The 21,197-nt window shown below is 58.6% G+C and overlaps 2 protein-coding genes across 8 annotated transcripts in view; one reads left to right on the forward strand and one right to left on the reverse strand.

The window, feature by feature from the left end:
- TRPC4AP (transient receptor potential cation channel subfamily C member 4 associated protein) overlaps positions 1–980 on the forward strand; it is a 77,910-nt gene extending 76,930 nt beyond the window's left edge. For 2 of the 3 annotated variants that reach the window (XM_029222224.1, XM_029222225.1), the window contains exon 19: positions 43–980. In XM_029222224.1, the coding sequence (XP_029078057.1) occupies positions 43–180 (138 nt within the window). In that variant the 3' untranslated portion in view covers positions 181–980. The remainder of the gene's footprint in view (positions 1–42) is intronic. The other variant, XR_003793365.1, reaches the window with a different exon arrangement.
- MYH7B (myosin heavy chain 7B) overlaps positions 967–21,197 on the reverse strand; it is a 23,466-nt gene continuing 3,235 nt past the window's right edge. Inside the window, exons 6-42 of one of the 5 annotated variants that reach the window (XM_029222223.1) lie at positions 20,479–20,575; positions 20,071–20,073; positions 18,236–18,256; positions 17,993–18,085; positions 17,795–17,858; positions 16,644–16,742; positions 15,870–15,973; positions 15,618–15,756; positions 15,198–15,316; positions 14,957–15,106; positions 14,604–14,774; positions 13,335–13,514; positions 13,110–13,242; positions 12,953–13,029; positions 12,440–12,527; positions 12,121–12,238; positions 10,204–10,327; positions 9,966–10,102; positions 8,927–9,182; positions 7,730–7,972; positions 6,894–7,070; positions 6,662–6,807; positions 6,241–6,331; positions 5,774–6,163; positions 4,975–5,101; positions 4,769–4,887; positions 4,482–4,678; positions 4,008–4,357; positions 3,760–3,884; positions 3,551–3,666; positions 2,708–3,104; positions 2,510–2,635; positions 2,255–2,425; positions 2,059–2,163; positions 1,881–1,976; positions 1,287–1,424; positions 967–1,211 (exon numbers count right to left, since the gene is read on the reverse strand). In XM_029222223.1, the coding sequence (XP_029078056.1) occupies positions 1,200–1,211; positions 1,287–1,424; positions 1,881–1,976; positions 2,059–2,163; positions 2,255–2,425; positions 2,510–2,635; positions 2,708–3,104; positions 3,551–3,666; positions 3,760–3,884; positions 4,008–4,357; positions 4,482–4,678; positions 4,769–4,887; positions 4,975–5,101; positions 5,774–6,163; positions 6,241–6,331; positions 6,662–6,807; positions 6,894–7,070; positions 7,730–7,972; positions 8,927–9,182; positions 9,966–10,102; positions 10,204–10,327; positions 12,121–12,238; positions 12,440–12,527; positions 12,953–13,029; positions 13,110–13,242; positions 13,335–13,514; positions 14,604–14,774; positions 14,957–15,106; positions 15,198–15,316; positions 15,618–15,756; positions 15,870–15,973; positions 16,644–16,742; positions 17,795–17,858; positions 17,993–18,085; positions 18,236–18,256; positions 20,071–20,073; positions 20,479–20,575 (5,299 nt within the window). In that variant the 3' untranslated portion in view covers positions 967–1,199. Of the gene's footprint in view, positions 1,212–1,286; positions 1,425–1,880; positions 1,977–2,058; positions 2,164–2,254; positions 2,426–2,509; positions 2,636–2,707; positions 3,105–3,550; positions 3,667–3,759; positions 3,885–4,007; positions 4,358–4,481; positions 4,679–4,768; positions 4,888–4,974; positions 5,102–5,773; positions 6,164–6,240; positions 6,332–6,661; positions 6,808–6,893; positions 7,071–7,729; positions 7,973–8,926; positions 9,183–9,965; positions 10,103–10,203; positions 10,328–12,120; positions 12,239–12,439; positions 12,528–12,952; positions 13,030–13,109; positions 13,243–13,334; positions 13,515–14,603; positions 14,775–14,956; positions 15,107–15,197; positions 15,317–15,617; positions 15,757–15,869; positions 15,974–16,643; positions 16,743–17,794; positions 17,859–17,992; positions 18,086–18,235; positions 18,407–19,167; positions 19,402–20,070; positions 20,074–20,478; positions 20,576–21,197 lie in introns of those variants that run through there. The other 4 variants (XM_029222220.1, XM_029222219.1, XM_029222221.1 and 1 more) reach the window with 4 other exon arrangements.

Genomic DNA, 21,197 nt, shown 5'->3' on the forward strand with positions numbered 1-21,197 from the left:
GGGTCCCCCAGGCGCCCGCCCAGCCCCTCTCTCTTTGCCCAGAGCTCCTGCATCAGCTTCTCATACTGGAAAGAGACAGTGTCCATCCTGTTGAACCCGGACCGCCAGTCACCCTCTGCCCTTGTCAGCTACATCGAGGAGCCCTACATGGACATAGACAGGGACTTCACTGAGGAGTGATCTTGGGCCAGGCCTTGGGAGGCTGCTGGGCCTGGGCCAGCGCGGGTGAGCGTGGGTACGTGTGCCTCACGCCCTGCCCTGTCCCGTCCTGTCCCCCACCCCGCGCCTCCCTGCTGCTCTCCGCCTGCCCCAGGTCTTCAGGTACAGGCTTGGTGGGAGGGAGCGTCTAGAAGCCCTTGGCCCCTGGGTCTGAGGGCCCCGGGTCATTGGGGAGCCTCAGTTCCCTCAAGATCTCCATGACGAGGACAGGGACACTGTGCCCACCCTTCCTTCAGAACCCTGGGGTCCCGGCCCACCCAGAGGTAAGGGGACTTTTAAAAATAGCTCTGTCTGAGCTCCTGCCCGGTCTCTTGGCTGTCAGTCCTGGGGTGGGGAGGGAGATAAGGGCACCCTCCCCCAATCTGTGAGCCAAGCTTGCCCTGGCCTTTGGACCCAGGCAAAGGCTTCTGAGCCCTTGGGCAGGGGTGGGGGACACCAGAGAACGCTACCTTCCCCCAAGCCTGCCCATCTGTCCCTCCCTTCCTCCCTCCCTTGTTTTCCTTTAGCTCCTCTGGTTCTGTTTGCTCATTGGCCGCTGTGTTCATGGGTTCCCCCAGAAGTGGGAGGGGCCTTCTCTTTCCATCCCTTGGAGCACAGGGAGGCTGTGCCCGGGCCTCCCGCTCCAGGGCAGCATCTCCTGCCTGAGCCCACCCCGCGCAGGAGCCTGCCTGGGAGCATACCCTCGGCCCCTCCGTGTGTTGCCAATTTATTAACAACAAATAAACCAATTAAATGGAGACTATTAAAGAATTTATTTTAAATGACTGATGTGGACCTGACTTTTGTCCATGAGACCACGTGCTCCCCTCCCCTCCTGAACCCCAAAGAATGAGAAGGAACCCGGTAGGAGCTGCAGACGTGGCGTTTATTCAGGGTGTAGCAGAGCCTGGGGTGGCGAGGCTCCAGCAGGGATGAAGAGAGGAGAGGATCAGGGTGGGGCAAACAGCAGGTGTCCCTCTTCAGAGCCCAGGGCTCAGGTGTCACTCCTTGTGCTAAGGGGAGAGGGGTGCCTGGGTGAGCTGCCCCCCACGCGGAGGGCAGGGTGGGTGCCCCACACCACTCCTCACCTTGGGGCCCAGGGCGTCCCGGGTCCGCGCCCGCAGCTTGTTGGCCTGGGTTTCCGCCATGTCCGCCCGCTCCTCTGCGTCGTCCAGCTCGTGCTGGGCCTTGCGATACTTGGCCAAGTTAGTGTTGGCCTGCTGCTCCTGGGGGCACAGGCAGGCCCACTCACCCTTTGGTCACTGAAAGGGTCAGCACCCCCAGAAGGGGCTGGCTTCTCCGGGTCCTCACCTCTGCTCCACCACCACTGCCCGCGGCCCTCCTCCCCCCCCTTGCCAGTACCCACAGCAGGAAGCGGGGCGGGGGGAGCCACTCCTTCCAGAGGTGCCCGTGTGCCAGACCTGGCTGGAAGGGGAAGGCGCATGTGGTCCCTTCAGAGACAGAGCTAGGTCTCACGTCTTGCTGGAGCTGTTAGAAACGTGTCTTCTCGCTGGGCAGTGGGGTCACTGTCCCAACCTACACACTAAGCCAACACGGGGGAATCCACGGCCCAGCGATGGAGCAGGCCTGACCGGCTGCTGGCATCCCACCTGGCTGCAGAGCCTGGGGCCAGCTGTAGAAGTTGGGTGACCACAGGCATCCTCAGACCCCCGTGCACTCACCGCCTCTTCACACTGACGTTTGTAGCTCTTGACCTTGCTCTGCAGCTTGTCCACCAGGTCCTGCATGCGAGCCAGGTTCTTCCTGTCCTCCTCGGCCTGGGCAGGCAAAGGGGATTCAGGTCTTTCCCAAACCAGGCCAGCTCCAGGGCTGCCCCCCTAGGTGGAGCTGGTCACCCACCTGGTACGCGAGCTCCTTGACCCGGCGCTCGTGTTTCCGCACCCCCTTGAGGGCCTCGGCGTGCTGCTTCTGTTCTGCGTCAAGCTCGGCCTCCAGCTCCCGCACCTGCGAGCAGCCAGCCAGTGGGCCTGGTGCCCTCAGCCTGCCCTCGGGTGGCCCACCCTGCAGGGCAAGGGACTGGGAGGGCCGCACACACCTTGGCCTCCAGCTTCTGCACCTGCTTCTTCCCGCCACGGAGGGCGGCTTGTTCTGCCTCCTCAAGCCGGGCCTGCAGCTCCCGCACCGTGTGCTCCAGAGTCGTCTTCATCTGTTCCAGGTGTGTGCTCGTGTCCTGCTCCTTTTGCAGCTCCTCTGCCATCATGGCTGCCTGTGCGGGAGGAGGTGGCGTGGTCGGGGGTCAAAGTCCCTTCGGGCTCTGCTCGGGGCCCCCACGGTCCCGGCCCAGCCTCACGTCGGTGATGGCCTTCTTGGCCTTTTCCTCGGCTTCCCGCCTTTCCTGGGCAGCCTCCTCCGCCTCCCCGCTCAGCTGGGCCAAATCCACCTCTAACTTCTTCTTCTGGCTCAGGAGGCCTGTGTTCTGAGGGGGGCAGGGCTTTAGAGTCGGCCTTCAGGCCCCCGCCCCGTGCATCCCTGTGACCCCCGTCCTCACCTGCGAATGCAGGAGGCTGAGGCGCTCGGTGGCCTCCAGCAGCTCCTGTTCCACCAGCCGCCGGCTGCGCTCGGCCTGCTCCAGGGCGGCCCGCAGCTCTTCCAGCTCCGCGGCCAGCAGGGCGGCCCGCCGCTCCAGGGCCTGTGCCTGCTCGTGGAGCTCGGCCGCCAGCCGCTGCTCCTCATCCCGCCCCGCCTGCTCCTCCTTGAGTTGGGCCTGCAGCAGCCGCGTGGCGGCCTGTGCCTCCGTGGCCTGGCGGGTGGCGTGGCCCAGCTGCAGCTCCAGGTCGTTGAGATCGCCCTCCATCTTCTTCTTGAGCCGTAGCGCCTCGTTGCGGGCCCGAGTCTCTGCATCCAAGGAGGCCTGCAGGGACTCCACTGCCCGCTGGTGGTTGCGCCTGTAGTTAGGAGGGATGAAAGGAGGGGTCGTGGCCTGCGAGGGACTTGCTTACAGACACGCAGGGAACACTGGAGACGTGAAGCCAGTTGGGGAATAAGTGACTGATCTCTCCCCGGTTTCAAGCCCCTTGTGTCTGCCTGCCTGTTGCCCATCAGAGCAATTTCACAGGCAAGAGTGAGGCCCCAGAGCAGACAGACAGGGACTGAACTCTGGCTCTACCCGCACTGTGTAACCTTGGGCAAGTCCTCTGGCCTCTCCGAGGTTCACCTCCAAACGGTGGACGATAGTCCCCACCTGAGAGGGTCGTGGGTATGGGGGCATTAGGTGTCTGTGCCAGTCCCCCGCACAGTGGGGCTCAGCCAACATCACCTGCCCTTCTGCTCTCAGGTGGTTGGGATGGGAGAGGCTGTCGGCCCGGGGAGGAGGGACAGCCCGGCCCCGCACCTCAGGTCAGCGCACTCCTCGTCTTTCTCCACCAGTTTCCGGTCCACCTCAGCCTTGACCTGGGAAAGCTCCAGCTGGGTCCGCAGAGCCTTGGTCTCCTCCAGCTCCAGGGCCCCCTGGGGATACAGAGCAGATAGTATGGTGGTGGGGCCGTGTGTGTTGAGAGGGGAGGCAGGGAGCAGCGGGTCAGTGTCCACCCCGCCCCTGACCTCGGCCTCCTCCAGCGCAGCCTGGAGCTCGCCCTTCTCCCCTTCCAGTGCCTTCTTGGCTTTCTCCAGCTCCTGGATGCTCTTCCCGCTGAGGCTGACCTGGTCTGTGAGGTCACTGATCTCCTCTGCAGAGTGGACAGGGCACTGAGGGGCCACCCCACGGCTCATGCTCCCACCGCGTCACCCTGTGTGACCCTGAGGGACTCCCAGTGACCCCAGAGCGGCTCTGACCCTGGGGTGGGTCGTACCCTGCAGGTTCTTGTTCTCCCGCCTGAGCATCTCCAGGGCCTCGAGAGCCTCCTCGTGGCTGTGCCTCAGCCGGAAGAGCTCCGTGCCCAGGCTGCGGGCCTCCCTCTGGGCCGCCTCCAGCTCCCGCTGCATCTCCTCCTCCTGCCGCCGCCGCTCCTCCAGCGCCCGCTCCAAGTGCCGCTGCTTCTTGTCCAGCGCCGTGGCCGCTGAGGTCGCCCGCTCCAGCTCCAGGGTCACGTCCTCCGACTCCGTCTGCAGCCGCAGCTTGGCCTTCTCCAGCGACGAGCACTTGGCATGAGCGGCCTCCACCCCCGCCTCTGCCTCCTGCAGCCGCAGTGCCAGCTTCTTTCTAGGCCACGGGAGCAGACAGGATCTGGATGCGTAGCTGAGCCCTGCATCTCCCCTCACCCCTGACAGCTCGAGGTGCAGGCGCCGTCCCTGTGTGGTGACGGCCTGGCCCGCAAGGCACTCACTTGGCCTCCTCCAGTTCCTCGGTCCTCTGGATGGCATCTGCCTCGTACTTGCTCCTCCACTGGGCCACCTCGGCGTTGGCCTTGGACAGCAGCCGCTGCAGCTCGGCCTGGGCTTCGGCCTCCTCCTCGTGCTGCTCCCGCAGGAGGTCACAGTCATGCCGCGAAGCCTGCACGGCATGGGCCAGCGTGCTCTTGGCCTGCAGAGAGCCCAGTGACCTCAGCATCGGGCCGGGCCAGTGGCCCTGTGCCCACGCCGCCTGCTCTGTGGCAGCTAGTGGCTGGCCCACCTTGCTCTCCTCCTCCAGCTGCCGCCGCAGTTCCTCCAGGCTCTGGGTGGCCAAGGCCTTCCCACGACTCAGCTGGCTAATCAGAGACTCCTTCTCCTCTAGCAGTCGGCTCAGCTTCCCTGCAGGCCAAGGGGAGAGCCGGCAGGTCAGGTGGGTGAGGGGCAGCACCGAGCCCCGCTGTGGCCCAGCCAAGCCCCCGGCCTCACCACTCTCGGCTTGTAGCCGCCCCTGCTGGGTGCTGGCATCTGCCAGTTGCCGCTGCAGCTCCTGCACCTTGATCTTGGCCTCGCTCAGCTGATCCTCATAGGCCCGGCACAGCTTCTCTGCACTGGCCTGGGATCCGGGGTCAGGGATCAGAAAAGGCTTGTGACTCACAGGGCAGGATCTAGGGCTGCCAGTCAGAGATGGGGACCCGGAGTCGGGACCTAGCAGGCTAGACACGTGCCCAGGAATCAAAGGGAGAACAGAACCCCACGTTCAGGGTCAGAGATTCTATTGCTGGACTATGGCTTAAGAGATGAGTGTCAGAAGTGAGAGAGGGCTGTACTAGTCCCAAGGCCGGTGGGTCAAGGTGAGGTTAGGGTACGAGAGTCTGAAGTCGGCCGGGGACACTGGTCAGAGGTCAGCTGTCAAGCTTAGGTGGTACAAAGGTCAGGGGTCAGGGTTGGGTGCTGGGATTAAGGACAGGAACAGAGTCAGGACAGGTATGAGGTCAGAATTCAGAGGTCAAGGACTGAGAAGTTGGAATTGGATACTGGGTCAAAAATCCCCTGGAGTCAGGGCACAGAGTTTAGGAGGTAGGGTTTGAGGTCAGGACTGGTGTGGGGTTCAGGCTGGGTGTCAGGTGAATGGGTCAGGGGTCCCGATCGGGTGTAGGGCCAGGAATAGTATGGAGTCAGATTGGCAGCAGGTGGTCAGGGGTCAGCTGCTGGAGTCAGAAGGGGTTCAGTCAGGATAGGCTGCTAGAGTCAGGTCAGAGGTCGGGATCAGGAAGGAGGCAGACACCTTGCCGCGGGCCAGAGTCTCCACGCTGGCGCCCAGATCGTCCACCTCCATGCGGAGCTCGCTCTTCTCCTTTTCCAGCTTCTGTCGCGCCCGTTGCAGACTGTCCGCCTGCTCGCCCAGCTCGGCCGCGCTCTCCGCCTGCTTGCGCCGCAGCGCAGCCACTGTGGCCTCGTGCCGCAGGGCCGCCTCCTCCAGTTCCCGCCTCAGCCGCCCCAGCTCGGCCTCGTGCTTCCGGCAGCCCTCGCGCCGCCCCGCGGACACGCCGCCCACCTCCTCCAGCCGCTCGCTCAGCTCCGCCAGCTCCCGGGCTGCTTCTGCCCGCTGCTTCTCCACGCGGGCCTGGGCCGACCGCTCGGCCTCCAGCTCCTCTTCCAGCGCCTCCGCCCGAGACTGGGGATGCGCAGGCGGCAGTGTCACCTCTGAGGGCCTCCGACCTGGGTTTCCGCCCACCCCCGTCCCCCGCACACCTGCAGCTCCTTGATCTTCTTCTGCAGCTGGGCCCCAAGGAGCTGCTCGTCCTCCACTCGAAGGTTCAGCTGACTCAGCTCGGAGTCCTTTCTGGAGGTCACAGGGTGGGCATGAGCCGGCCCAGGGCCTAACTCCCATCCACCTGCCTGGGGCCCCTCCGTACCCGCCCCCAGCACACTCGCTGACTGAGGCACCTCACCCGGAGCAGCCCTAAGTGACCTTATCCCTGTGTTCCCTCTCAAGCCCCGGCCCTAGATCCTGGCCCTTGGTGACCCCCTACACCCTAGGGTTCAACCTCTGCTGTGATGCAGAACCGACTAGAGTCCAGGGGGGTGAGAAGCGGGGTGCAGGTTCAGGAAGCCCCCTGTGGCCAGGAGGTTGGGGCTGAGCCCCCCCCCCCCCCCCCCCCCCCCCGCCTACTTCTGGAGCTTCTCCTCCAGCTGCTGCTTGTCCTGGGCAGCATCCGTCACCGACTCCTGCGTCAGTTTCAGGTCGCCCTCGAGCTTGCGTTTGGCCCGCTCCATGTCCATGCGCAGCTTTTTCTCTTGCTCCAGGGAGCACTCCAGCTGTGGGCAGGACGGGGTGGGTGGGCTCCGCACCGTCCCGGCTGTCCTGGCCCCACCACACAGCCTCTGCCGTGGCCCCGACTTACGTCTTCCACCTGCTGCTCCAGGCGGGCCTTGGCCTTGGCCAGCGCGCTCACACGGTCCTCCTCAGCCTGCAGGTCGCCCAGGGCCTGCTGGTGGGCCTCCTGCAAGGCCTTCTTCTCCTTCGTCAGCCGGGCCACTGACTCGTCCAGCGCCACCATCTCCTCCGTCAGGTTCTTCACCTGAGTCAGGGCCAGGGTCACCATGGGGATGCCTCCCCCACACTCTGGTCTGAGCGGCCGCCACACCATGTCACAGCAACCGTCCCCTTCGAGCCAGGGAACCTCGGGCGAGTCACTTCATTCTGAGCCTCAACTTCTTCACCCTTAAGGGGTGATTATAGCGTCCTCCTCGAGGGATTAATGAGCAAATGCTCACAAAGCCCTGTGCACAGTGTCCGGCCCAGAGTGAGAGATCAACAGACACCAGCTATTTTGGGGATGCACAGGTGTTTAAGCAGCTGTTTCCTAGTCCTGCCTTCCTCGGGGAGCACCTGTGAGAACCCGAGTAAGCGGCTTACCCTGCTGAGCCCCACTTTCCCCTCCTGTATGAGGGAGTCAATACCCCGAGTCTTTGAACCACCTGGGCTCTTGGGAGGGTTCAGTGAGGGAAGGCACCCGGGGGACATGGAGCTGGTGGATGACAATCACTAGCATTTGCTGAGTACCTACTGCGGGCGAGGCCCTGTGGCGAGCGCCAGCACAGGCTAGTTACGCGCTGAATCCTCACCCGCCCTAATGAGGGAAGTGCTGCTATTAACAGCAGCATTTGACAGATGAGGAAACTGAGGCCCACAGAGAGGAAGACACCTGCCCAGGGCCACAGCCGGCCCGGCTCACACCTTACTCTCCGTGGCTTGCTTCTCCTTCTCGGCCTTGGCCAGCGTCAGCTCCAGGTCATCAGTGTCCTTCTTGAGCTCTGTGCACTCATCTTCCAGCTTGCGCCGGCGGGCAGCCAGGTCAGCATTCACCTCCTCCTCGTCCTCCAGCCGCTCGCTCAGCTCCTTCACCTTCGCCTCCAGCTGCACCTTGGACTTGATGAGCAAGTGGCAGCGCTCCTCGGCATCCACCAGGTTTTCCTGCTCCTGGAGGGGGACACGGGGAATGGGGCAGGGTCAAGGCAGCTCAGGGACACCAGGCCAGGCCCCGGAAAGCAAGTTCATTTGTCCGTGCAGAGGCTGGACACACGCTCAGTTGGGCTCCGGGACCAAGGAATACCGAAGACCTGCTCTTGGCCCTGAAGGCGTTCAAGTGTGGTGGGATAAGGGCTCAGGTAGAGGGATGGACAGGGCAGCAAGAGGGGAACATTAGACAGGCTGGGGGCAACCCAGAGCAAGGCCCAAACAAGGGCTCTAGCAGAGAAGCCGACTGCCAGCTCTGCCCACACGGGGCTGAGTGGGGGGGAGAGCCCTGCACGGCCACGGAGGGCTCAGGTTCTCTGCCATCACTGTTTCCTCACTACCTGGCTGCATAACGTCTCCTGCTCTAGCAGGTGAGTTTGTGAGCACAGGCCTGTCTATTCTCCCTCCGATGTATATCCAGAGCTTCCATGGGGCCTGACACTCAAAGTATTTGCTGAAGGAGGGAATGGCTCTGTGGACTTGGTGAGGATCCGGACCCTTGATCTCTACCCTCTGGTTGTTACTGTTACCTGCTGCCTGGGTTCCCGTGGCCCTTAACCAGAGAAGGGAGCATGCGGCTGTCTCGGGGATGGAGAGGAGGGGAGAGTTGGGGAGATGGGGCTACACTGTAGCTTTGCAGGAAGCCACGGGGACACAAGGCGTGGGAGCATTAGGACACATGCATAGACTGGGTGGGGAGGTTGGGAACGTGGGAGGCTGCACACGGGCACAAGCCCATGAGCCTCCGGAATAGGAAGAAAGACCCGGGTGAGGCCTGAGCACCCAGAGCACACCAGGTCCGCCCTGGCCGGGGATCTGGTTATGGTATTTCCTCGGAGCGGCCTGGGGTTCTCTGAGGGGGCTGGGGGCCAGGGGGCACCAAGTCGCAGAAAGAAACCCTGCTCCTCCCCTACTCACTGCCTGCAGCTGCAGGGCCAGGTCATTCTTCTCCTGGGTGACGCTGACGTGCGTCTCCTCCAGCTCCTGGCACTTGGCCTCGGCAGTGGCCAGTGCCCCTCGCAGCCCCCGCAGCTCTGCCCGCAGGGCCGCCAGCTCCGCCTCAGCCTGCGCCGAGCGTAGTAGTGGCTTCATCTTGAAAAATAGCTTCATCCATGACCAGTTCTTGACGGCGTTGAAGGCGCGGATGTTCCACTGGATGGTGAACAGGGCATCCCTGGGGAGGGGCAGCCACAGGTGGCCAGCAGGTTCAGTGCCGCCCCTTCATAATGACAGCCCCGATGCTCCCTGAGCACCTACCCTGGGCCGGACATTGCACTGAGCACTTCAGCGTGGGACCTCGTTAACCTTCCCAACAGCCTCTCAAGTAGGTCCTAATCCTCTGCTTTACAGGCGAACTTGAGGGTGAGGCCAAAGGTCACACAGGTCTGCCCCCGGGGTGGGAGCTCAAGAGCCCTGAATGGCCCCTGCAAGTGTCCTGAAGACACCAGGGGCGGTTAAGCCACTGGGCTCTTATATAAGGTCAGACTGCCTGGGCTCACATCCCAGCCTCCCACCTCCCGCCACAAGCCAGCAGACAGGCTCCCTCTGCTCAGACACCCCCTCTAGTGAACAGACACGATCATGGCACCTACCTCTCAGGACTGTCCTGTACTTTAACCGAGATAACTTCAAATAAAGTATCTTGCCCAGGGCTTGGCACTTAAGAGTCTTGGGAAACACTAGATGCCCTTATTACTACTCCGGGCCACACTCTGGGATGGCCTGGAGTACAGGCAGGTTCTCTTACCCCAACTTCTGAGGTGAGGAAGTGGTAGCTGGGGGCTGCGTGGCACAAACCACAGCCTTGCCCCTTGGGAGGCACGCAGGCAGCCACACGGTGAAATCTGACCCACAGGACGGTATGACAGGGTTCAGAGAGTCTGGGTTCAGAGGGTTCTGCGAGCTGGGGGACAGTGGCTGTACCCCCGCATCACCCCCACCCCCTTCCGACACCCACCTGCCTCCAAGCAGGCGCTGGTACTCGAGGCGCATGAGGTGGCCCCGGCTCTGTGCCTGCAGCAGTGTCAGGACCTTGGCCAGACACTGGTCACGGAGCTCCTCCAAGACGCCTAGAAGCCCAGCCTTGAAGAACACCTGGGGTGTGGGCGGTAGGTGTAACCCTCAGTCGCCTGCGTGACCCCTGCAGTGTGACTGCCCACATCCGGTCCAGCGCCCTAATTCCCTTGTGCCCTGACCTTGGTATGGCCAAACTGGTACTGGGTGTGGTCGATGTTCAGCGAGGCCAGCAGCTTCTCTGTGGCCTTCCTGCTGTCCATGAAGGTGTCGTCCGGGATGGCACTGGGGTTCAGGATGCGGTACCTGGGGGAGCGGGGAAGGGCTGGAGAGGAGGGTGCTGGGCAGGGAGCCGACGACTGAAGAGGCTGGCCCCTCAGAGGCCGGAGCAGAGGCTCCAGAGGGGCACCCCCTGAACAGGCTGGCGGGGGACGGCCTTGTGACCCTGGAGGACTGGGCATACTCGGCTTTAAAAGCTTGGGTAGCATTTAAATGCATTCAGTAGTTAAGTTCTTTAAGAGCCTGCAGCATTTACAGAAGGCATACAGCACTTTTATAATTTTTTAGTTTATGATTTTTAATAATTTATCATTTTTTTCAGAAGGCCAAAAAAAGTAAAGAAGGTGATGTGTTACAGCATATCACAAACTGAAGAAACATCTGGGAGAGAATTCTAATCAACAAGAGCAAGGGTTCTGGCACACCCACTTCTAAAGGGGACACACTTGCACATGTGTACAGGGCTGTGTGGGTCAGGCTGTCGTGACCACACTGTGAAGGCAAAGCCCTAGAAACACAAAAAGGCCCCTTACTAAGGGACTGATGAACAAAGCACGGTTCACTGGATTATGGGATATTTTACTGCCATAACAAAATGGATGCTGCTGCATGTGTCATTACATTTATCCAAAGCCCTAGGATGTACAACACCAAGTTCCATTACACCAACTGTAACGGCAACTATGGACTCTGGGTGATTAGGATGAGTCGGTGCGCGCTCATCAGCTGTAACGAGTGTCCCGCTCTGGTGGGAGGTGCTGATGACGGGGGAGGCTGTGCACGTGTGGGGGCAGGGGCTTGTGGGAAATCTCTGTGCCTTCCCCTCACTTTTGCTATGAACCTAAAACTGCTCTAAAAAAAGAAAGTCTTAATTTAAAAAAAAAAAGGATGATGATGCAGACTTATGTCTATTAATAAGGAACAATCTCCAAGACATATAGTTACAGGGAAAAACAAAGAGAACATGTGCGTGTGCACCCATGTGTACAATACTTGTATGGATACACAAGTATAACGGTCAGCGTGGATGGCCCCAGTTACTTCTGAAGGGGGAGGGAACTGTGCACGATTGCAGCCTGACAAAAATCAAACCTATAAAGGGAAGGCAGAGGAGCTAACAGCACGGACTGAGCCTTCACTTGGTGCCAGCCATTACATAAAGTCTAGTCCATGTGAACCCTCATTCAACTCCCAAATCTACCTCCAGCTCTGCCTGCCCCCCGACCCTTGAGCTCCAGACTAACAAATCCCATCTCCCCCTCAGCTTTCCTATCTGCTGGAGACATTTCTTTTTTCTCCAGCCATGCTGTGCGGCTTGTGGGATTTTAGTTCCCCAACTAAGGATCGAACGCCCAGGCGCTCAGCAGTGAGAGCGCGGAGTCCGAACCACTGGACTGCCAGGGAATTCCCTGCTGGAGACATTTCAAAGTTGACATGTTCAAAGTAGAGCTCAATCCACTCTCCTCCTACTTCCCCACAAAATTTTAAAAATCCTATCTTGGTTTCTCAGTAAATCTATCACCAACTCCCCAGTTGCTCAGGCCAAACAACCAGAAGTCACCCTTGTCTTTTCTTTTTCTTTCTTATTCCACATCCAATTCATCAGTAGCAAGGCCTGTTGGCTGCACCTCCAGTATTTACCCTGAGCCTGTTCACTTCTCCCCCAGCCCACCGCCCACCCCCAGGTCTCAGCCATCAGCATCTCCCACTGGGATACCTTCTGGCCCCCTCCCCAGTCCCCCTGCATCCTCCTTGGTGCCCTTCCATCCCCTCAGGCTGGAGCTGGGGAGGAGCCAGGGCTGGGGCAGGGAGACACCCACCGTTGCCGGAAGTCAGCGTAAAGCAGCCTATTGGGGAATCCTTGTCGGCAGATCCGGATCCCCTCCAGAACCCCATTGCAACGCAGCTGGTGTAGCACCAAGAAGGCATCCATGATCCCTGGACATGGTGGGGGTTAAAGGAAAAGATTAGAGGTCAATGGACACAACTTCATGCCCCAGAAAAGACAAGGAGTTCAGGCACAGGGCTCACTTTGAGGCTGAGCAGGCCCTGCGGAGGGGGCAAGACCCAGCTTCCAGTCTGCCCTGTCCCCTCCCTCCAATGTGCCCCCATGCCACCAACCCACCCTGGGGTGACTACCTGGGGTCTTGTTCTCATTGGGGACAATGCAACGGACAAAGTGGGGCTGTGTGGCCCGCAGGTTGGTCATCAGCTTGTTGAGGTTCTCCTGGGGGTGAGGAGAGGGGAGAAAGCACAAGAGGGCAGAGAAGCAGAATTGGAAACCGCAGTGGATGAGCCCCATAAGGACTGCGCAGTAGGTGCCTAAGCGTGTCTCTGCAGTGCTGCCCTTTCACTCTGCTCCTTGTGACCCTTTGCCCTCTTCTGTTTGACTGGGTCCCCGTTACCATCACCAAAGTCTTCACTCCCCCACCCAATCCCCGTGGCTCCGGCCCCATCCCCCGCAAACCCTGCCCAGGCAGCATGGGGACGGGAAGCAGCACAGACTTGCTGTGATGTTCACGTGGAGAGGAATTAAACATCACTGCAAGTCTTAACGGCCGCCCGCCCAGGGTGCAGGGGACAGAGCAGGGAGCCGGGACGGGGTGGAGGTGGCAGGGTGAGGGCCTGCACGAGGCCTAGACTGGGCCTCACCTTGTGTAGCTGGGACACCGTCTGGAATGATGCTGCCTTCCTACGCTTCTCTCTCACCCCAGACTTGGGGGGCTCGGCTAGGAGAGACATGGGACCAGTCACTCCAAGGGACATCCCCCTGTGAGTCCCCTACAGAATCTCATCCCTCTGTACTCACTAGAGCAGGAGCCAGCATAGTTCTCGTAGAGAGCAGCCAAGAGCTTGTTCTGCGACTTTTGGAAGATGGGGACCACCGTCTCATTCAGTGGATCCTTGTTTTTTTCCAGCCAGCCCACGATGCTGTAAGGCACCTGCCAGAGACCAGACGGGGGCTGAACCGAGGTGGGGGAACCCGGAGGAGGGAGGAGAGAGGTCAAGAGCTGGGGTTTCAACAGGCACCTACCACACCCGCGTAGTGGACCACCTCAAAGTGGGCCTGGTATTTGCGCTTCTTGTCAGGCCGTGGCTGCTGGAAATTGGGCGACTTCCCCGCGTGGTTATCATAGAGCTTGGCCTGGAAGCTGGCATCTGAGGCCTTGGGGAACATACACTCCTCCTCCAGAATGGACAGGATGCCCAGTGGCTAGGGACAGGGCACAGCTTGAAGGGCCTCCATCAAGCCAGCCCATCCAGGCTGGGCTGGATCCCCATTTCCTGGAGCCCCTCCCTCTGGGAGCTTTCCCAGACCCTCCAACCTCAGCCATCTGCCCTGAGGGACGAAGAACTGACCTGCACCCAGGAGCCCTGTCTTCTAAGAAAGAAAGTTTGTGGTTTGGCTTCCAAGCCCTTTCTGCCCAACTTGCAGCTCTGAGTTGTTCTCTTTACTTATAAGAAGTGTGCAAACTCAAACCGGCATCCGTGGCCTCACACTCTCACACGTGGTACAGTCAAAACAGGCAGTTGAGTTCAAATTCTGGCTTCCTCACTTAGTAGCTATGGGGCCCTTAGACCTCTCTAAGCCTCAATTTCCTAACCTGCAAAATGGGGAAATGAATACTTTCATTGCTGTTATAACAGCAAAAGCTGTCAACCACCTAAATGCCCACTAGTAGGAGATTACAGAAATGCATGAAAATTATCTGCTGCGTGAACTACTGCGCCTTCTTCAACAAAGCACCATGCTCAAGATACACTCCCAGAGAAGAGGCAGGACGAGAAATGCGTCTGTGTTCCTAAGAGAAAAGAGATGCCCAGGATAAAGGACTGGGAGGAAACAGGTTGTGGTAGGATTGGGGGACACATCTTTTCTCCTTTATTTCTGATTTTTCAATTTTTCTTTGATTTTTCTTTCTTTCTAGTCTTTGTACAATAGGGAAATGTATATAATGTTTTATAGACAAATAAACAAACGCACCCTACCTTGCCCTGTAGTTCCGGACAGTTTTGAGGGTCCAAAGAAACTGTGGCTGCAACAGTGCTGGGTTGCACACTCACACACACACACTGCTCACCAACACACAATCACACTCAATCTCCAATACACCTAGTCACACACATGCACACATTTCCATTCATACACACGTTACACACACACGTGCACAGCCACGCTCATACATGCACACACACATGCAGGCTTGCACACGCTTGCTCACACACAAGTGCACATTCATTTCTGCTCACCCACTGCTCCCATGCCTTCCCTTCCTTGCAGTGACCTGGCCCCGGGCCTCACCTTCTCGATGAGGTCAATGCAGGGCTGCAGGTCCAGGCCGAAGTCGATGAAGACCCAGTCGATGCCCTCCCGCTTGTACTCCTCCTGCTCGAGCACAAACATGTGCTGGTTGAAGAACTGCTGCAGCTTCTCGTTGGTGAAGTTGATACACAGCTGTTCAAAGCTGTTAAACTATAGTGGGAGGCACCCGGCTCAGCAGACCTCCTTGTAGATGGGGACAAGGAGACCCACAGAGAACAGGGGTGTGCGGGAGCTCACCCCACCTCCAGGCAGACACCCAGGGCTCCTGTCCCCACCCCCATGGTCCTCCACCCCAGAGAGAACAGAGCCTGGGGGTGTGGGCCTGCCCTCACCTCAAAGACCTCAAAACCGGCGATGTCCAGGACGCCGATGAAGAGCTGACGGGGCAACTTGGTGTCCAGCGTCTGGTTGATCCGTGACACCAGCCACCGGAACAGCCGGTCATAGGTGGCCTTGGCCAGAGCCCCCACGGCAAACACCACCTGGAGGCGCGGGGAGGCTGCTCTGGGACCTGGCAAGGAGGGGACACTGCCCCAGCTGTCCCCAGGTGGGCCCCGCCTGCCAGCCGCTCACCTGCTCCACGCTCTGACCCTTGGTCACATACTCGTTCCCCACACGCACTCGGGGGTGCAGAAGGCCTTTGAGGAGGTCTCCACTGCTGACCCCCATCAGGTAGGCAGCCTTGTCAGCACCTGGCAGGGCACATGGGTGAGATGAGGGGGAGGAGGCCAAGGACACGGGTACGTGGGAGCTCTACCGGCCTCAACTTAGGGTTATGAGAGGGAGGTTGGAAGAGGTTAAGTTCAGGGTCAGCAAACTGTACAGCTCAGGAGGGTGAGGGTCTGGAATTGAGAAGTCAGGGTTTACAATCAGGGCCAGGTTAAGACTGAGGTCAAAGGCTGTGAACAAGGCTTAGGGTTAATGGTCATGGACTGGATGCTGGGATCAGGGTCAAGAGGATGACCAGGTCAGGCCAGGGTCGGGGCCCCTCACTCTCAGTGCCGTCGGCCTCGGCCTGCTCGTCCCGCTGCTTCTGCTTGAATTTCATGTTGCCGAAGTGCAGGAGGGCCCCCACGACCTTGTAGCAGGCACACTTCTCATCCACGCTGAAGCCCAGGATGTCCATGGCATGCTGGGGGTGGGGTGTGGAAGGCTCAGAGAAGTCTGGGCTCCTCCAGGGTTCAGCCGAGTGAAGGGCACTGGACCTGCTCCCCCAGGTTTCCTCCCCTCCCACCACAGACATACGTCAGTGGCCATGAGCTCCTCCCCGTCATTCATGTGGTCCACAGTGATGACGCCCTGGCTGCAGAAGTGGTAGTCATAGGGGTTCATAGACAGAAGCAGCATGTCTGGGGTACATGGGGCGGAGAAGGGCAGGTCGGCTGTGTTCACCCAGCTCTCCTCCGTCTCCCCATCCCAGCGTGGTGGATCCTGGGAGCCAGCCCGGCAGGAGAGTGTAGGGCCCTCGCGAGACTTTGTAGCTTGAGTTTGTCTCCTCGACTCCCACACCCATGGCTTCTCTTTCTTTACAGTTCTGAGAAATGAGCCTCGGTCCCTATGTCTCACTCATCTTTTGACCATTCCGCAAGCCACCCCTATGGCCCAGACCCTGTGCTGGGTGCTGCGGCCCAGCGAGGACCAGATTCTGCCCTTGAGTGGCTTGCAAGAGAGGGGAGCTGGGCCTAGACAGAGCCATTGCTCCCCACTGGTGCTAGGTGGGGCCTCTCTAGTGTCAGGACAGCAGGAGAGACAACCTTGCCAGGGCAATGGTGCTAAGGGGCCCATTTCCTAGCATGAGGAGGAGAGGGCTCAGCAAGAACTGTAAGTCCCAGGAAGGGGGTGGGTGGATAGAAGGTGCTCTGGGTCTCCAGGAAAGAAGGGATGTCACAGACCCCAGAACAGTGGGGGAACAGGTAGCCCAGGGCCTGATCTGATGGGGGCCGGGACAGGGCTGGGCAGCCCAACTGCCACCCAGACCTGTGGGCTCTGATTCCCACCCCATCTGCTTCTGGCCCTCACCCTGCAGCTCTGGCTTCTTCCCCGAGAGGATCTGGTAGTAGACGTGGTAGCCTCGCTCACCAGGCAGCTGGAAGATCACCCTTGACTTCTCCAGGAGATCTGGGGAAAAGGGAGGTGCTGGCCTAGTTTCCCGAGTGGGTCACCCCACTATGGCTGAGGGGCAGGGAGAAGGTGTCAGCAAGGGGCCGGGGTGTGTGTCGAGGTGCCGTGTCTGCACACATGCCAGCATGTGCTGAAGGGTGTCTCTCCATCAGCACACGTGTCACGGTGTGGGAATGCATATGTTTGTAAGTCTGTGTGTCTCTGTGTGTGGGTGTATTAACGTAGCTGTCTGTGTATGGGTCTTGATTTGTCTATTCTTTCATCTGTGCTTTCATTCCACCATCCACAGACCACACTCCTTTCCTCCAGAGCACTGCTGGTGTGTCAGTGTGTCCACCGAGCAGAGCCTCTGTGTGTTTGTGCATGGGTCGTTCGGGGCATGAATTATGACGTTCCCGCCTATCACCACCTGCCCATGCTTATCCATCAGCATCTGGCCATGCACCCCAAGATGGGGAGCAGTCAGCGTGGGGGCCCCTCTATGCATGCAGCCTGGGTACCTGGTGTCTATGCAGCAGGTCTGGGTCAGGTGGGATGGGCAATGACCCCAGAGAGGCATTGGGGGAGGCTTCCAGGAAGAATGGGGACTCGAGGTGTAGAGATGAGGCCACGGCAGAAGGCCACAGGCCTGCCCTATCGAGCACCAGAGAAAAGACTGGGATGGTGGGTGAGGGGAAGGGCCCAGTCACAAGGAGCCTGACTGGCCAAATAAAGATTTGGGTCTCCATCTTAAGGTGATGGGATCTGGAAAAGGTTTTTAAGCAGGAATGCGATGTGGTCAGATTAGTCTCTAAGAAAAGATCACTCTGGCTGAAAGGAGATCCAGCAGAAGAATGGAGAATGGAAGACTACATGGGGGCTGGGGGAATGTTCCAGGTGAGAGGTGAGGTGGCCTGAGCTGGGCTGTAGCCAGGGGATGAAGAGAAGCGCCTGGGACAGGTGGGAGCCCCAAGGACTTGATGACAGACACTCAGTCTGTCTGAGCGGAAAGACTCAGGCCTGGGCCTGTTTCCCCACCCTCCCCCTCCCCCACCCTCTCCTAGACTCACAGCTGTCGATATCCGCGGATGCCAGCTTCCCAGAGGGACCAAAATGGATGCGGATGAACTTGCCCTGTGGGCAGAAAAGCAGCCTCAGTTGGGTGCCCAGCCAGCGCTGCCCTATTCGTCCAAGGCTCCCACCACCTTGTGTCTCCCCGCGACAGACCGGGCTCCACCCACACCCGGCTCTCCCACTGCAGCACTCACGAAGCGGGAAGAGTTGTCGTTCCGCAGGGTCTTGGCATTGCCAAAAGCCTCCATGGCAGGGTTAGCCTCAATGATTTGATCCTCGAGGGTGCCCTGGTGGTGGCGGGCCAAGGGCTCTGTCAGCCCGTGGTCCCGGGGTCTCGGCCCAGCCCAGACAACCTCTGGTTGGGAAGGGGAGGGGAGGGGGCGTCCCCAGGACCTCATAATTGTTGCCTTTCCCACTCACACCAGCCCCATACCTACCCTGGTCTTCGTGGCCAGAAACTGCCGGGAGGAGAAGGAAGACAAGTTAGAGGCTGTGAGGTGTCACCAGGCAGGAGCGGGCAGTGGGTGGCTAGCGGGACAGTGAACGTTAGTCACCCAAATGTGTACCCCCCCACCCCGACCCCTCATGCCCGACCCTCCAGGGACTGTTAGAAGGAGAAATGCTAGAAAGTAGAGCAAACATGGCCCTAGTCAGGGGCTTGAGGCAGGGGCTGCGTCTGGGGGTCTCCTATTCACAGCCCCCCCAAGCCCTGTCTCTGGCCTCCTCCATATCCCTTCATTTCCCATGCCCCAGGAAGCGACCCTGCCCCAAGCCCTAGAGGTTCCTGACTACAGTCTACTCCCCTTTAGAGCCCAGCTCAAATGCCCCTTCCTCTAGGAAGGCTTCCCTGATGCTCTGAGGCTGGAAGAGACCTCTTCCTGCCCAAACCTTCTGACCCCTCCCCTCCCTCTATGACTTCCCTTCTTCACACTACTCCTCTGTACTGTGATGAGGTGCATTTTCATTGTACAGTTGTACACCGACTATTATTCAAAATAGCCCTGTCGGGTGCACATTATTAGCCCTAATTGCAAATGAGGAAACTAAGACTCAGAGCAAGAAAGTGATCTTCTCCAGATGGCACAGTAAGTCAGGGGCAGAGCAGACACTGAGCCCAGGCATCCTGCTCTCCACGATGCCCGAAGCCACCCATATGTCTCATCTAGAGGGACTTACTGAATGGAGGGGATCCTCCCCCCGTTGCTCTCCTAGCCTCATCCTTGTCTTCCCTCCTTTTCCCTTTCTTTCTCTTCCCTACCCTGGATCCCAGCAGCCTGGGAAAAAAGGGAGAAAAAGGAAGGAATAGATTTTGGAGTGACAGGTGCCACGCCACCTGTCCCATGCCAGGGGACTGTGGCTATTCACTCACCTCCAGGGAGCCCAAGACTTAAAAGTCCCCCTGAGGTATTGCTGGGGAGACAGAGGCAGGAGAGAACTGGCAGGAGCCCCTCCCCCGAGCTCCACCCCACACATTCATATCCAGGGCTTTTGAACAGGGCTGTCTTTGGAGATGTGGTCAATTTGGGGGCCAAGGGGAGGGAAGTTGATAAGGCTCTTAAGCGCCAGCACCCATGGCCCCTGCGGGGCAGCCTTTCTCTCTACCTCCCCTGCCTGACAGCTCCCCCCAACCCCAACTCCACAATGCAGGGCTCCTTTCTGCCCAGGTGCCCCCTACCCCCGCCCCTCCCAGCTGCATCCCTGCCAGTTCCCTGCCCTCCATTCCTGTTCCTGGACCAATACCCGACTTTCTGTAGCATCCTCAGAGACACTTTGGGAGTTGGGAAAATGGGGTGGGGGGGAGGGAGGAAAGCGTACCAAAAAGTCAACAGCAAAAACAAAACAATAAAAACAACCACCACCACACCAAAAAAACAAAACTGAAATAAAAAGAAAACACAAGAAAATCAACTGGGAAAATAGGAAGAGGCAAAAAGAAAAAGAAAAAAAGTTTAAATGGAAAGAAGAAAGAAAAATGTCCCAGAACAAACGCAAGGCTCAACAGGACCAGGAGTAGGGGCTGTGCAGGAGGAGGCCTTGGGTTTCTGGAAAGAAAAGGCAACCCATTTTGGGGTAGGGGAGCACACACAGAGCTCTGAACAGCTGGCCCTGGGGCTAGGAATGAAAGTTGTACCTCGAAAACAAAAACAAAACAAAAAACTGGTTCCCCCGTTGTTTCAGAAAATTTCAAAAACCATAAAGAAATCATGGGGTGCAAAACTGCCCCTTAACCTTGGCTGTTGGGAATGCCAAGTGCCCTTGTCTCTGGCTGAACCTGCTTGTTTGATTAACAGCAGGTAACTGTATCTTTGGTGCATGAAAACTAAGAAAACAATTACTTCTTGGTAAAAGCAGCCTACCTGGTAAACTCTTTCAAAATATGAAGGTCATGATGAAAGGGAAAAAATACATAAAATGCTTAGGAATAGCAATGTGGTCCCACCCACTGTGTTCCAGATGGGAACAGTGAGGCAAGCCTGGGACCACGTCATACAATGTGACAGACAATGGCCACAGCCTCGCTGGTCAAGCCTTGCTCAGGCCAGAGTCTGCCACCAGGGTGGGAGGCTCAGGCAGGGCTGGAGGCTCTGGGGAATCAACTTTTTAAAAAGAAAAAAAAAGGAGAAGAAAGAAAAGAAAAACAGAAGCAGCAGGGAGCAGCGCCCGCGTGGGCGAGTCTTACGGCCTTCTTGCCCAGCCCGTCTCCCAGGGCAGCGACGATGGCAAAGTACTGAATGACCCGCTTGGTGTTAACCGTCTTACCGGCCCCCGACTCTCCCCTTGGACGACACAAACATGAGTCACCAATGTCCATCTGGCTACTCTAATTCCTCCCATCCCCCAACACCCTACCTCTCAAGCAGGGCCCCTCTGCCCTCCCCACACCCAGCTCCCAACTCAGGACCCACACCCCAACTCAAAACTCCTGAGATAAATTAGCCCTCAGAATTGTTTACAAAACAAGCGAACATAGACCATCCCAGTGAGATGAGAAAACACATTATGATGCCACTGTTTACTGAACACTAACTTACTGCCAGACACTGGGCCAAGTGCTTTACCTATATTGGCTCATTTAAGCCTCAGAAACCTGTCAGGCAGGCACCATTGTCATCCGCTTTTGATAGATAAGGAAATGCGGCTCAGAGAAGTTATGTAGCTGTTTCTGCTGTGTGCCAGGTACAGACATTAACTCACTGACTCCTATAGCTCTGTGTGGTAGGTAAGTAGGATTGTTCTGTCTTTTCTGATGAGACTCAGAGGCCCAAGCACACCAGCAGGAAGTGGACCCGTGAGAACTTGAATACAGGTCTTTCTGGTTTCAAAGGTCTTGATCTTCACCAGCAGGCTGCGTGCGTGCACACACACACACACACACACACACACACACACACACACACA

The sequence above is a fragment of the Monodon monoceros genome, unplaced genomic scaffold (genome assembly GCF_005190385.1).
Source record: "Monodon monoceros isolate NGI ecotype Baffin Bay Population unplaced genomic scaffold, NGI_Narwhal_1 Super_Scaffold_13, whole genome shotgun sequence".
Taxonomy (NCBI): domain Eukaryota; kingdom Metazoa; phylum Chordata; class Mammalia; order Artiodactyla; family Monodontidae; genus Monodon; species Monodon monoceros.